The 16,438-nt window shown below is 40.6% G+C and overlaps 1 protein-coding gene across 5 annotated transcripts in view; it reads right to left on the reverse strand.

Moving 5' to 3' along the window:
- The window catches only part of gpatch8 (G patch domain containing 8), a 58,083-nt gene that overhangs the window by 21,436 nt on the left and 20,209 nt on the right, over nt 1-16,438 (reverse strand). For 3 of the 5 annotated variants that reach the window (XM_077213172.1, XM_077213176.1, XM_077213179.1), the window contains exon 2: nt 8,381-8,458. In XM_077213172.1, the coding sequence (XP_077069287.1) occupies nt 8,381-8,458 (78 nt within the window). Of the gene's footprint in view, nt 1-1,753; nt 1,773-6,683; nt 6,720-8,380; nt 8,459-16,438 lie in introns of all 5 variants that reach the window. The other 2 variants (XM_077213174.1, XM_077213175.1) reach the window with 2 other exon arrangements.

Here is a 16,438-nt window from a genome sequence, read left to right on the forward strand (position 1 = left end):
TTGAAATTAAACAAGGTAGAAAAAAATAGCTGTTACAATTTTCTTTCTTTTTTTTCTTTTTCTTTTTTTTTACAGATATTCACACTTTTCTACTTTCTCAATAGGTCTCTAAAGATTTTTTGAAAGTCTCTTATAGTCACCAAAGCTGCATTTATTTGATCAAAAATACAGTAAAAAATTATATTGTGAAATATCATTACAATTTATTCTTCCTGTGATGACGAAGCTGAATTTTTAGCAGCCATTACTCTAGTCTTGATATTAAAAAAAAACAAAAACAAAAAAACAATATGATATATAATTTCTTATTAGGGCTAGGCAGTATGGCGATACCATTTGATTTCAGACTTTGGCTAAGGTATTTTAGAATGACTATTCTACAATTTCAGACGCTGTGCAAAAGGATTGGTCCGCTGGTTAGTCCAGTTATGCTGTCCCATTACTTTTATTCAGTAAATGGGGTTTTCCACATAGTTTATGCTCATGTTTTCATCTTGGATTAAAATAACTGATCAGCCTCAATTGAGCGCATACGTTTTTTATGTGCATTTTTAGAATTTGTGCATGTTTTTTTATGTGATATCCCAAAATGCACATAAAAATAGGTGGATGGAAATATAGCTATTGTTATTATATATGTATTTTAAAGGCTTAGGTCTTTGCTTAGTTCCATTTTTATTACCACAAAGAAATATTCAATCACTCTATTAATCGTCAAAACAATCGACCAATTACTTGTTTACCAAAATAATTGTTAGTGAAAGCCCTACTCAAAACTACAGTAATATTATTGTTACTCAATTTTATTGCGTCAAAAAGCAGAGCTAACAATAATTACAAATCAGTTCTGCTTATTGGTTATCATACCCATACAAAAACAATCAATATTATATCGGTCTCATAAAAGGAATATTGGTTGCGCTCTCTTTATATATATATATATATATAAGCTGCACTAATTCTTATCTTTCACAAAATCCCCTTTGAGCCTCTGGACATCCAAACAGTTATGTGCATGTTCTTCCGTTAAAATTACAGGGATGAAAAAAGGAACTAGACCGTGGGATAACGATCATTTCCTTTTCTGTATTTATAGTCAGCAGAGGAGGCCACAGAACACACATTAAAACCAGCACAAGGCCAATTACAGCTTGCATGTACCTCTAAAGAAATGATGGCTGAACAGAATTCATCATAAGACACATAAGCTCATTGCGTGCAGATGTGAAGAAAGACCACAGGATCAAAAGAGAGCAGGTCCCAGGATCTTTCGTTTACCAGCAGTGCAGATGAGCCTGCAGTAAGCCCAACCCAAAAGGCCTGCAATGCAGTGGCTCTGCAGCATCCTCTGCTAACAACACACAGCATTTCATCATTCTGAAGACTGGCGGAGAATCTAAACAGGGTGCGGATAGAGCTGACCTTACATTACCTCTTCCTGCTGAGTGGAGCACTTTACATAGCAAATGTGAACTCTCTTTCCCAAACAGGAGACCATTAGATCAAGAGAACTTGGGGAAGAAAGCTGTCTTTGCCTAGTTTAATTCTTCATATGAGTCAATCAGAATCAGTCGAGTGTGGCCCAGGGCCAATCACCGGCCCCGTGGATGGCGTGTAAGGCAGACGTGGGAGGCGGGTGGGTTTTGTGGGGACAAACGGATGAATGCACTAAAATAAAACAGACAGATGAAGAGCAACAACGCCGAAGAATCCAACAGCAGTGCAAGTGGAGTGAAAACATGTCCATACGAACCTGGCTTTTAAACCCTGGGCTGTCAAAAGAACAGTCAAACGTCACACAAACTGATGAAACTGGCCAATCTCTACAGCTTTCTACTGGTCACACTGACTCTTTGATCCACTACATTACCACAGTGAATTCACACATCTACACAGCCACTAACTGGCAGTTAATTCATTTAAATTATTAAAAAACAACAACAAAATGTTATATTGTCCAAACATATACACTCCCACAAGAAAAGAGTGATAGAGGGTGATGTTATCAACATAGTAATAGCAGGGAATAGTGAGAAAGGGAGAGGAAGGTGGGATTAAATTAAAACCAAACAGAGACGTGCAGGGCAGCGAGTGGTTTAACAGTGTTTAGGCCTTTGATAGCTTCATTAAGACTGATTTAAAAATTGAGAATGAGCTACACTAAATTTGACGTTTTATACTGTGCAATACTGAAGCGTGGAAAATTCACAGTACCGTCGTAACAAAAACATGTCACCTTGTAGTTAACTTAAATAAACGCACCTCTTTCTCTTTTTGAAAGAAAAATGTGAAATGTAAAATGTGAAAAATGTAAATACGAAAATAGAAAGGACTATTACGTTGATACACTGAGAATTAAAAAAAACATCTTAAAGTGACTAGGAATTGATGGTCTAAGCGACTAATGGAAATGTAAAAATCAAAGAACTATAAGGGCTGTGACACACCAAGTAGACGGTCAGCCATCAGTGCGAGTCTGTCGGGCTAGTTTTCACAGTATGTTCTACACGTCGGGGACGGGGAGGGGAGTTCACCCAATTCAGCATGTTGAATTGGCAGTCGGCAAAAAAGATCCCTTTGGATGGCTGTTCAGTTTAGCGAACGAGTCAGTGCATGAGAAAAAAAGCAAAAGTGATTAAAGTGAGCAAAGAAGTCAAGACAGCAGAGAGAGAAGGCTGTTCTAATTTTACATCACCTTACCTGGGCATTCCAATACGCAAATATTTTGATAACAACATGAGATGCCTGGAATGAAGAAAGTGAGCAGATTGATATTCAAAATGGTAAGCAAGCGCTGCTTTGTTTAGGGTTTGTATATCTGTAATGAGTCCTAATTTCAGTTTATTTTTTTGAATGACGAATATAGACTATTGATACCTGCTGACATAGGCAGTTATTTTCATACATGCAGGAGCAGAACACATGTGCTAATTTGCAGTCGCCTGTAGTCCTTTTTGACTTTGGCTTGGTGTGTCACGGCCTTAAGAGCCAGTAATTGGTGGCTAATGACGAAACTATTTATGAGGTGACAGTGTTCCTGCTGACCTTCATGCTCTAAAGCAGGGGTGTCCAAACTCAGTCCTGGAGGGCCACTGTCCTGCAGAGTTTAGCTCTAGCCAGACTCAACACAACTGCCTAGAAGTTTCTAGCCTATACGACCTTGATTAGCTGGTGGTCCAGGTGTGTTTAACTGGGGTTGGAGCTAAACTCTGCAGGACAGTGGCCCTCCAGGATTGAGTTTCGACATCCCTGCTCTAAAGCGTCTGACATTTTGGTGTCCAGGTACAAACAGAGAGATAACCAAAAACAGCCAGAGAGATCAGAGCAGGGAAGATTTATCAAGTTAAGGTGGGTGGGGTAATGAACTATTCAAGGTTATTTTTTTGGGGGGTATGTTTGTTTGCTAGGGGACCTTGACAGCTGGTGTTGAGTCATTGTGCTTATGGAAGAGACGGAGAGAAATCTAACACATTCTCTTCCTTACTGCCAGAGAATGTACACTACTCAGGTCCAAAAGGGAGGACAGCAGGGAGGCTTTTTAATGTCACAGTGGCACAGTTTTCTTTTGCGCAGTGGCCACAATTGCATTTAGCCACACTTATTGTCTGAATGTCACTGCATTTGAGAGCAAAACAACAAACCAAGAGACATCTGATGCTAGACAATGATGCTAAAGACATTTTATAATTACTTTTAATGAACAACTCGTCTGCAGTATATCTCTGTATAATTTAAATCCCAACTAACCTTTGTTCCTTAATTCATTCACCCTTGGGTTGATATTTTGCCTTTTAATGCAATGACATTAAGTATGGCTAAAGTGTCCAAACACCTTTTGGTGCCACTGAGTTCCTGGAAAGTCGTAGTCTTCAGTATTTAATCCCCGAACTTAATAATAATAAAGAAGAAAAGGAGAAGACCGTGATGATGGAAAATACACCTCATCTATAGGATCATGTCTAAGGGTCAGGGTTCTTTTGAAATGGCAAACCTTGACCTTTCTATCACAACATTTCTCAGTTTAACTCTCACACAGAAGATCAAGAGCTTCATTAAGATAATGTGTGTGCATGTGGTTGCAAAGCTAAACTGTGTGGACTGAATGTTTTGAATAATGTATGTACCATTTTTTAAGGCCTATTAGGTTGGAAATTGTTGTACCAGTGAGATATATCAGTCACTCATAGGCTATGTTTACAGTCAGCATTTGGGATTTACAATCATATTCAAAACCAAGACATTTTTTTCACTGTGACTGTCAATTAAAAAAGGGGACTTGCAGAACACTGGAAAGTCTTGTGTCAAATAAATGTGTCCAATCAACCAATCTCCCACCAATCTTGATTAACGTATATCATTTTTTAAAATATTTATATTTACGTGTTGAGCACAGCGCTTGAGTCTCACACAGATCACAAAATTGATGGGAGACGTGCCGGTGGAACACAGTGATTGGATCTAAAACCTTGGGATATCAAACAGCTTGTTTAACCATCTCTGTGAGTTACCAGAGCTCCAAAAGAAAATAAGCGCAATACACTGACTGATAGACAACTAGTTTTCCAGTGTGGTTTTGTTCACATAGCACAGGTTTACCGAGTCCACTCTAGATGCGGCTGTCCTGAACATTTAAGGGAGTGATGCTGGTCATAAATGCTTTTGTGACTCTCGTCACAACTAAATAATGTGAAAATAACCATATTTAGCGGTGCAAAACAGGACGGACAATAGTATTTCCTGATGTATCAATGCAGTCATGATGCATTCTGAGTTTCCTACAGTATTCAAAGTAAAGCCTCTAGGGAAGTCAGTTACACACCATGGGTAGTGATGACAATCACGTTATGTGTGTGATTTACGTGATATTTGTCATTTGACTTGGTCACTGCCCAGTGCACATCTCCTTGGGTTGGGGGGTGAGAAAAGGAAGATGAGAATTACGCTACATAGTAAGATGAAGGGGAGTGTGTGTGAAAGAACCTAATGCTACAGACTTAACATGCAAACAGACAAACAAAGGTGTTAAGAGAGCAAGGAAAAGGGAATAAGTAGATAAAAGCATATGGGAAAATAAGAGAAGATCCCGATTACCACAAACCTCTAGCTGCCTACAGATCACACACAATGATTGGCAGAGGAGAGGCAAGGGAAACAAGAGCGTGACAAACACAGCGCTCAAACACAAGACGCACACACATTCATGCAGCGATGGCTGTCACCGTCCATCCGGACCAGCTGCTAGGAGTTCTGCGATATAAATACACCAAATGGTGTTTGATGGAAAATAGCCCTGACACACTAGATCTAGAAAAGGAAAACGGGGGGCAAATACACCAAAGCTCAGATATTGCTGTGTGTTTGAGGAAATATTATGCACTGTATACTATGTTCTAAGTGTAAAAAATAAATTGACAGTGATAGCCATTGCTTCCTGCGGTGTGTAACGTCACTGCTCTTCACGAACACTGTGTGTGGCAGTTCTGCTCTCCACACCCCTCCATAGACAATAGTGCAGGAGCAGGAATCATTTGGTTCAGGCAGGCAGCCAGGCCACCTCTCCTGCTCTCTCTTGTGTCCTTCTGACCGGCACTCTGGGACGGTGGTTGCTCCAAACAATACTGAATAGATCTGACCACGAGACCTGAGAAATCTTGATGAAAAGATCTGACCCGTTCATAACTAGACACATGAAAAGATACTTCTACAGCTTGTAAAAAATTATTGGACATGAATACATGATTCAAAGTCATACTTAAAATAATAAAAGCTATTAACATGGTAGATATTTTTTTTAAATTTACTTTTAACAAAACGTTCACCATGTCCAGTATCACACTCAACAATAAGGATTTATTTTTCCAGCCAGTCTGATTGTCCCACTGCACTTATCTTGCTAATATTTACAATTACCCCATAACAAAAACAAATATAGTTTTTATTTAAATAAATTTCTTGCATTGAAGAAATATTTAAAACATTTCTTTACTATTTTAATTTTTTTTGGGGATACTGTCACACTGGCCCCATGCCACTGGGCTATCCTTATTGTTGAGCCCTGACACTAATGTCAACACATGGAAAAGTGGTCCTTTTAATACGAACTGGTGGTTTTTATTAAACCAATGACCAGGGAGAGGGAGAGGGAGAGGGAGAGGGAGAGAGAGAGAGAGAGAGAGAGAGAGAGAGAGAGAGAGAGAGAGAGAGAGAGAGAGAGAGAGAGAGAGAGAGAGAGAGAGAGAGAGAGAGAGAGAGAGAGAACATAATAGAAAGACATACCTGAGAATCTGTTTTTAGTGAATTTACCCTAAAATAAAGTTGCCTTAGTGTAACTGGAGCAGAGAGGACAGCATGGAGAGGAGGAGAGGCATCCGGCATGCAAGCCTCTGGAATACAGGGCGAACCAGACAGAGACGAGAGCTGCCTGCGATATTATCTACATGCCTAGTCAGCGAAAAATGCAGTCCCAGTTGCACAAGCACCATGCCAGCACATAATGACAGAGGGTACTGTACACCGAATCACTGTGTTGGACAGAAAGAAGGACAGAATGATGAGAGAGACAGAGAGAGATATTGAGAGAGACAGACAGAAAGAGCAAGAGTGAGAGACAGAGAGAGTGAGAAAGCGTTACAAGGAGCCCCTAAAGAGACAGGAGGAGGAGAGCAGAGCGTGCAGATACAAACCGGGTCAGAGCTGCTTAGCTAATTGGGGCCAATTCGCTGCAGGAGAGAAATGTCGAACACCCCAAGTTGTGTACAATACTGAAAATATCTGAAATGAACTGTCCTACACAAACACTTACACAAAAAAACAAAAACACACAAGATACTGGGCACTAGTGTGCTCATACACAGTTACACACATACACCACTTCCTCTCAATCAAAAGGCACACATTTCCTTTAGCTCTCCACTATGTGAGGTGGATGACACACTGAGTGGTTCATATCTAAATCAGGTCAGTTTAGCTTGAATTAAACGGAGCAGACACACAGACCAGTTGTGTAATTAAATTGGTAGCTTGTCTGCGTATCAAAGGTCTGCCTCCACGTCTGTCAAATCAGACTAACTCAGAGTGAATGTAGTGATGGAACGCTTTATTTGAACCACTAAATGTCTGTGCATAGATGTATTATTCTAGCTCTGAGAGTTGACACACATGCGCATATTCTAAAGACGCTTTTTTTCTGTCTTTTTCTGTATGCTTAGAGGACTCCATTTGCAAGATAGAGTGAACTAAACAGCCTATTGTGGTTCAACGTCAAACCTATAAAATCTATGCAGCTATGTGTGTTTGCAGCTTGTGTTGGTCAAAACACTAATTACTGATTAAAGGAACAAAGCATAAGCAGATTTGTTTTAACTACAGTTAATAATCATTTAGTGGGAAACTCCTTCAAATCTTAGTCATATTTTGACTGATATTATTGACATTTAAACACCATGTCTAAGCCGGATGCGAGCGGCTCAATGCGACATCAGTGATGCTGTCTACACTGGATGCGGCGCGAAACAAATCCCTGACAGTAAAATGATGCCTCGTTCTATTTCTCAAGTACTCCAAGCACTCTGCTATTTCTGACACAAAGGAGAAATTAATTTTTGAAATGATTAAAATATATGTTTTTTGATCTCTGTTCAACATGTTGCATATGTAACCAGCCTCACCGTTTTCATTAACTAACTTAACTTTTAAAGAAAGAGGGCTAATTGTATTGTGGCATATACTGGATATACTGCGGCTATCATGAGGGCCCTTGGCATCCTCCTACACTGAAGCTGAATCAACGGAGCTCATCCAGGACAACACCCAGAGGAGCCTGCTAATGTATAAGCGGACAAACATTCCAGGTCTGCACTTTGAAATGGCCTTGGATAGGGCAAATGTTGAATTGTATATTGTGACTGCATGTCTGTTTCTACCATTAACCTTTTCTACAGTGTGCCATCCACTTCACATTTTAAACACAAAATAAACTTATTTCATTCAGGAATCCCATCTAACATTCACACAAGCACACAGCCATCCTCACTCACATCTGTGATCCAAAACAAACAAACAAAAAAACAGCAAGCTGATCACAGTGATTGGTACAATCCAACAGATCTGCTTCATCTGTGTCTTTATTATACATTCACACAGGTGATGACACCAGATGTGTTCATTGAAGGCCTGAGTGGAGAACAGGGATTACGTTGGTCTCCAGAAAGGGAGTGTTGACTTATTTATCAAAGGATATGATTTGACTATCTCTAAAATAAGGGTAGGGGCTGACCATAAAGGTGGTGTGGCTATCCCTGACTGGACCAATCATTCACACTCTCACACACAGGAAGCAGCTGTTCTAGTCAATAGTACCAAGTGAGGTGTGCAGGCTTACCGGTTCTATAGGCTTGTCCAAAGAGGCCTGTTCCAACTCCAACTGACCTTCCTCATACTGGTCAAAGTGATTTCCACCCTGAGAGGAGAGAGGGAAAGGAAAGAGACAAGGAAAATGATAGATTAAAGCAGAGCAAACATTCCCTGTAAAATTATTTATGTGCTAAAATAAATGATGTTCCTCAATGTTTCCCCTATAAAAATTAAATTGCATAAAAAAACAGATACTGCAATGTTTCATTCTTAAAGGAAACAGGATCGAAACATCTAGTTTTAATGAACTGATTCTTGGCATCATGCTTAATGCCTAATGCCAAAATCCTGACAAACGGGATCATCATCTGCCTCGATTCCAACAGTAGGAATTTAATCAGCTGAGAAAAATGAGGTCACCTTGAAAGGGAGGAGGGGGTGATTTCCAATCCACCTGCTCATCTTTTTCTCTATGAAATATAGGTCAGTTAATCTAGTAGTTTTCCCTCTTTATTCTAATGTTATTTTTTATCTTTTGCCACTTGCTACTGATTAGAGGAAATTTGCAGGCAGAGGAATGAGAATGGGCTGGAATCAAACCCGTGTCTGTAATATGAGTGTCACAACTTAAAGCCTAGCCATTGGCTTTACAATTGGTCTATTACAAAAAACCAGAGACCAGTCTTAAAGTAAGACAAAAGGTAAAACAACAACAGAAGAAGTAACAGATCTTTTCTTCCAAATTGTGATCTACATCCTAGTGTATTGAGAAAAAAAAGTGGGAAGGGGACATGGAATTATCTATCGGTTGTTGATCTAAATGTGACCTTGAGGTTGATTGCCAGAAAGGAGGAGGGTTTAACCCTTGTGCGTCAATTAAAAAAAAGTTACACATAGGTGCATAGAGGACCAAAATGTCTGTGTCTAAAATCTGTCAAAACATTTTGAAGCTTGGTAGCATAGACTTAAGTTTGGTCTAATTTTAAAGACCCATGGCAGATTATTGTTACACACATACAAACCACACTCTGACATCCATACCAAAACACCCACACAATTATAGCCGCATAATTTATCCAATTTGCTCTATAATATGCATAAGCAGAAAACAAGAATTAAAGCGAGTATTTGCTTTACAGGCCAATCCTGGGAAAATGGCACCATCTGGTGTAGTAAAATTTTTAATTTCGAAGCCTTACCAACAGAATGAGATCCTATTCACAAAGATTGCATCATTTTATAGTTAATTGGCCCTGGGATTAAAAATTGCAGTTTTAATGGATTTCAATGAGGACAATTTTGTCCTTAAGGTTCTGACTGGAACTATTTTGTGTACCTAGTGGAAAATAGAGTTATTAAAGGAAACGGGAGTGAAATGGTAAAAATCCAATAAAAATACACACATGTGCCAAAATTGTTGCAGTTGGCATAAACAGGCAAAATTAACAAAATAACTAAACTGAAAAAGACAAAAATGTCCATAAGGTCGCACAAGGGTTAAGCAGATGATCCAGGCATGTCACCAGAGAGACTTTGTCGTCTTGTTCACTGGAAGAAAGAGCTGTTTTGATTAAAAACAAGCTCAAAAATGAAACAAATAGGTGAATCATTCACGATAAGATGCATTTAGAAAATAGACCAGGTGAATTTACATTTCATGCTAACTTGAAGCTTTGATTTCACCTCTTTGAAACCATTCATCTTAAGCTCATGAAGCACATGATCATTGCAAATGAGTAGACAGAAAATTAATTTTTTTATACAAACAGAAAAAAGACTAACAACAGCTAAAACTGGTTAAGCTGTCAGCTGTTGTTGTTGTACTCTGTGTGCCATCAGAAGCCTCTGCTACAGGGAGTCAACACCTCCCAATGACAGGTCATTGACACCAACACTCAGCCACCTGCATACAAACAGTTTAAACCAGAACTGCTACTACAAGATACTGAAGAACACAGCTATATATTCACTCAACATAGCTTTTGCACTTGACATTTATCTTTTTTTGAACATTTAATAGCAGACACCCACATACATCCAATGGGAATACCATGTGCTCTTACACAAGCAAACAAAGAAAAACTCGCTCTCAGCATTGTCACGATTTGACATGCGCATGCCCTCTAATACAGATCAGCATATTGTGGCAGCAGGAATGCAATATTGAGAGAGCAGAGTGAGATTTGTAGGCAGAAGGATTATGCAGAGGAGCAATTGATGCAACACCATGTATGACAGATGCATGTGGTGTGTTCCCTAAAAGATGGATATCCCTTTATAAATCCGGTGGCTCTATGGCTGTCTTTGTTTAAGCAGCTGCCCCCCTGATAGCTTGCTTTGAGTTCACTTGAACAGCTGATGACAAGCGTCAGGCTCATTATGGGAGGTCTGTCTGATCCCAATGCTTACATTTTTACTGATGATAATGTAAACAAGGAAGGTTGCGCTAATGTATTACACGGTTCTCTGGAATACTTGATTCTTATTGGTCAGTTGCTGCACTAAGCAACTGAGCAGTCAAATATGACCAATGAAAGTAAACATGTTACAATTGACAGCAGTTAAATATCACTGATACTTTAAAGCGGCACTATGCAGGATTTCTGTTTTTGTCAAACAGCGACCCCTAGAGTCGCTGTAGAGTACTTGTATTTAACATTACTATAGTAAATACAACTCACGCAGAGCGTCTGCACTCACGGCCTCTGCACTTCATAATAATAAAGTAGCCTACCGCGTTAGGCTTACCTGAGCCTAAATGCCAGATGACAACAAATAAAGTGTATCATGTATGTCGCATTATTTCGCAGGGCTCTCAAGTTTTGAAGACAGGCAAGAGTGACATCTAGCCGACAGATACATTTTTATCATTGGTTGTTGCGTTAAATCTTACCCAGATACAATAGTGCTATTTTCTGATTGGCTATTGTGTAGCTCGAAGAACAACACCAGAGGAGACGTGATTGCAATTTATCACAATAGTTTGCAAATTGCGCTCATTGACACTATTTACAATGTGTAGGCTTATTTATGTCCTGAAAATTATGTGAGATATTGACAACTGTTCTCATGATAATCGCAGGAATCAACTTTAACAGTGAAAGCCTGACTGAGTGGGACTCTTGTCCGGTTCCTCGCACTGTCAGATTCACGTTACCTTTTTCTAGACTCTTCCGACCGCGCTTTCTTCGTTTTTTTTTAGCCATTCTGAAAACGCAGGTCCGATGTTTACTCATATCTGACTCCTCGCTCGGTCAGTCTGCCATTTCCTCTTTCTCTGTTCCTCCGACAATGCTTTTCTAGCTTTCTGCTTCTTATATGCCGGCTTTGCCATGGGACGATAGTTGTTCTTATAGCTAGCGGGATCCTGGATGGGGGCGTGTATGCGTGTAATTTGTGCAGTGCCGTAAAGCAATTCGTTACATCACGAGAACTGAAATCACGCGATACTTCCTGACGGCGGTCCGCCGGCCCAAAGTTGCAGGGCGGTTTTTCCACTCACAGGCACCAGGGGGGGCGAGACGACCACCATTCAACCCGAAAAGAGAGTCATATAACCATTCCAATAACTCCGAAGCTGTTCAGCTAAGCTAAAAAAACTGCATAGTGCTGCTTTAAAGTAACACCAGTTAACTTTTGCTCTAGGGGTCCCCCTACAGTTGGGAAACAGTATTGTCCTCTACAACTGTCGTAAACTCGGTCATCGTGCATTTGTTGACAACCATAATAGCCCTGAACACTGTAGGAGGAGGTCACATGCAGGTGTTCTGCTTGCGTCGTGTGTGAAATGTCTTCATCCCAGGTACAGTGGCATATATTTCAGCATGTCATATGAATATAATTTCATGGGTTTTACTTTTTTTCTAACGACAAATGATCGCGATCATCACGTTTACAAGCCAGTGTCATTATAGTAGCCTAGTCTATTGGTTACCGTTTTACTGAATCTATATGATACTTCAATGCAATGTTTGAGTGGTAGATAATAACCATATATCGTCAATATTATAATATCAAGCTATCATTAATAAATCTGCAAATTGTACAAATCGATTTGCATTATAGCTTGAGGCAAGACAAATAATCATTACCTGATTCATAAAGATAAACGGAGGATAAGATAGCTTCCGTAACATAGTCAGGCAGACAAAAAAACACCCCAGACTACGGGGTGTCATTGGTTGTTGCGTTAAATGTTACCCAGATACAAGTGCTATTTTCTGATTGGCTAACAACACCAGACGAACAACACCAGAGGAGACGCGCTTGAATTCCTGCCTGTTCCACAGTGAGAGCGGCGCGGCCAGAGTTTTGGGCGCTGCGGCATATTAAATATATTACAAATAGTTTTTCAGCGTGAGAAATACAATGTGTGGCGGGAGAGCGTGACAAAAGACCGAAATGAGTGACTGTCACACTCAATGCGTGACACTTGACAGCCCTGCGATTTTAAGGAAGTGGGGGTTGTGATGGAAGTAACGTATACATGAATATCAGATGATGTCACCAACGTCTCCTCACTGACGTCACTCAATTCTAAAACTTGTCTTCCGCCATCTTGAGTACCTGATCCGGCAAGATCGATACGTCAGTCGCAAAGGAAGTAGAGCTTATTCTCTGGCCGAGGCCGAACTTGCGGGCCGATATTTCCCGTCACTATCCTCGGGCCGGGCTCTTGATCTAGAGATGTGCACTCCCAATGCAAAAGAGTGCGGCGCGGGACTAGATTTGATGGCGAGTGCGAGCGGCAATGCACTCTCTGTATGTGTGTGCGTTGCAGGGAGAATAAAACGATTCGCGGGACTCCCGCAAACTAGAAATATCTATGAATAAAACATATAAATCTAATACATTTTTGCAGAAAAGCAACAAGAACTAAAACAAAATAGAAACGATTTACAGGCCAGAGTTTCCTTTTAAAACACGTTTGCAGCGGTGAGCAATGTAGCCAAAAACAGACATACGTGTTGATTTCTTCAACGCAAAGGCCAATCAGAAGCATTTAAGATAGACTCCCCTCACTGCTCAAAACCTCTATGCTCAAAACTGAATTTTTATTCAAAGCTCTGTATGCTGACAAATCCTCTAATTGTAACAAACAAAGTGTATATATTATGAAAGATTCATTGTGCAGTCAGCTTAATTGATATTAACAGAGATGTGAGATCGCGATTAACTGATGTCCGCTTTTTAGGAATTATTAAGGGAGCGCACTTTGCGCGCATTCAGTCAAAATCCTTCAATCATATCATGCCCAACCATGCACGCAGCTGCTTGCTTTTATGTTATAACAGTGGTTTGTGTGTGCAAACACTCTGTGCAGTGTTCATGTTGTCTGTGGTGAGTGGATGTAAATGATAATGAGCTTACGGTAGCTTAGGGCTGTGCGATATCACGATTTATGATCGTGGATTAAAATATATCCACCATCTGCTTTTGAAGAAATGTCGTAGTATCGTGCATTCTATTAGCCTGACTACGTCAGACTTCCTACTTCCGCTAATTTCATTTCGCTCCTGTAGTCAGTCTGAGATAGCAGCCTATCTTTCTGTTTTCCACCGGCCTGAAAACAGCCTGGCCAATCAACGAACAGAGGGCGGGCTGAAAGCCGTGACGTAGTCGGTAAGCGCCGTGTTTAAGATTAGGTCAGGGAAATCGAAAACGACCGCTGATATGGAGACGCGGATGCAATTCGCTCTGTTGTGGAGAATATTCCCGGCATTAGCAAACTGAAGCCCGAACACGAAGAGTGTGTATTAAACATTTTGAATGGAGGTGATGTTGTGGCCCTACTCCCTTTGGGAAAAGTTTAATTTATCAACTATTACCGATCGTCAGCGAGAGACTGGGGAGCCTTTTGACAGGTCAGTGTCTCTTTTCTTTTCCAGGTCTTAAATACCGTAAAACTTCAAATAATAGCCCGGGCTTTTATTTGCCCAAATCGTCGAACTGCACCGGCTTGTACTTGAGATAGGCGTCTAACTTATATGAGACAGGCCTTTATAGTTGAGATGTTGTTCATTGAGATGTTGTTCCTAGAGTCTATAATCTCTAAAAATCTCCAAATGCTCCACGTGAAACCGCGGTCTTCCGACCTCTTACTATCTTGTCAATTGATTTTTATGAATATGCGCGAGGGAGAGAGAGCAAGACAGCGCTCTTGTTGTTTGTAGACGTGGGAGTGCGCGCGCGCGGCCGAGGCTCTCTCTCTCTCTCTCTGCCCTGTCAAGCGCAGCAGTCATTCTATTACATCACTCACAGATCAAAAAAGTCGTTTACAGCCATGTTCACTCGGGTATTTCGCTCGCATCATCAAGTGTTTACAGTGGAAGTTCGATCATAGATTTGAGTTCGATGCATGATGTCTGTGGTTCGATGCGGCTGTGTCGGCGCATAACATACGTCATAAACAAACTTATCTGATTGGCTTACGGGTAACCAATGATTTTAAACTTCAGTACGCGCCCCCTAGCGAGAGAGAAAACGCTTCTCTATTATGCTATCCCAGACTCTGTGTACGAAGCAAAGTGAAGTAGCAGAGTCTGGTATTACCAGGCTAGCATTCTATCAGTTGCAGTTGTCAAATGTTAACGCAAAGGAACGGGACAATGCAGTTCACATAAGTTCATTATTTGCATGTGCTAACAAGTCATTCAAGTGTTGATGCGCGGTTCTAACGAGCGCTTTTCTGAGCGCGTACACCCGAAGCGCACGCGCACTAAGCCTGTCTAACAACAGCGACAGGTTACTGAACAAAGTTATTTTTCTAGTCTTATTGCGCGAATACTGTCAAATACACACAGGGTTTACATAAACAAAGTTGGTTATGTATAAAGTGAAATCTGCTTCTTAGCTAATGCCGTCAGTATTGTAGACAGTAACCGGCAGGTACTCAAGATGGCGGCAGTCAACTGGAAAAAGAGCGGATGACGTAAGAGGTCATGTGACTGATATTCATGTATATGCCGTAAAGCAGTCGAGTTTTGTAGTTCTCTTTGTTCGCCGGTTACTACCCGAAACCCGAAGTTTAAAAGTACGATTAAAAACGCTACAGACCCTGTCAGGCTATGGCAGACGTGTCACTCAACCTATTGTAAGTCGATGTACCATCACAAGAGACTTGGAAATATATTATGAAGGTTGAAAAGTTACCTGGTGTTACTTTAAAGGACAATTCCGGCCAAAAATGAACCTAGGGGTAAACACATGGGTACCGAGTCGACAGTTCTCTGGGATGCGTTTATGATAATTTAATGTACCCAGTTTTATCTTTAGTTTTTAACATAGATTAGCTTATAATGCTAGTATATAGGGCATAGAATAAGTACAAATAAAAATCGCTAGTTAATACCACTGACAACCTCAAAATAGCCCCACACTAACACGGCAGCATAATGAGGGTCTCTACCTACAAACCGAAGCATTGGGAAACTTTGTAAGTTTACAGACAGATTAATAAGGAGATACTTTCTAAAGACAGTACACATCACCTATATAGGCAGGAGCCATCTTCGGAAAACAGCCTCGACCAGTCGAACCACGAACGCCATCCTATGCAGGGCTCGCAAAATCGCTAGCCCGACGTCCCGGGGCAATTGTGTTTTCAGGTCGGGCTACCAAAATGCATAACCGGTCTGCCCGACGGGCTATCTGAAATAGTGTAATCAAATTCCCCTAAACTTCTGCCTCGCCCCTAAAAATGTGTGATTAAGTGTAAGCTACACAAATTCGTGTTGCTTCAGTCTTGTTATAATCAGATTCAGCACGTTCATCTTCAATCCGCGGCGCGCGAGCAGAGTGCACGTCAGAAAAAGAGGACAAGGGGTGTGTGAGTGTGTGTGTGTATGTGTTGATCTTAGCCTCATTGGTCTGTCACTGCTCGTCAATGTCAGAATATTTGAGATGACCAATCAAATAGGCGGGCTTTATGTCACAGAAGCTGCTGAGCGCGAATTTTAGCAGAGTGACTTACGCTTCAGTTTATGGTCAAGTGCGAGATAAGATGTAAGTGGCTAAACTAAACATTTCATATTTGACAGGTTTTTTTAGGTCATAAATGTTAAACGAATGACAAAAATAATCAGGC

Source organism: Siphateles boraxobius, unplaced genomic scaffold (genome assembly GCF_051911475.1).
Source record: "Siphateles boraxobius isolate OS27281-9 unplaced genomic scaffold, OSU_SipBor_1 66, whole genome shotgun sequence".
NCBI classification, from domain to species: Eukaryota; Metazoa; Chordata; class Actinopteri; order Cypriniformes; family Leuciscidae; genus Siphateles; species Siphateles boraxobius.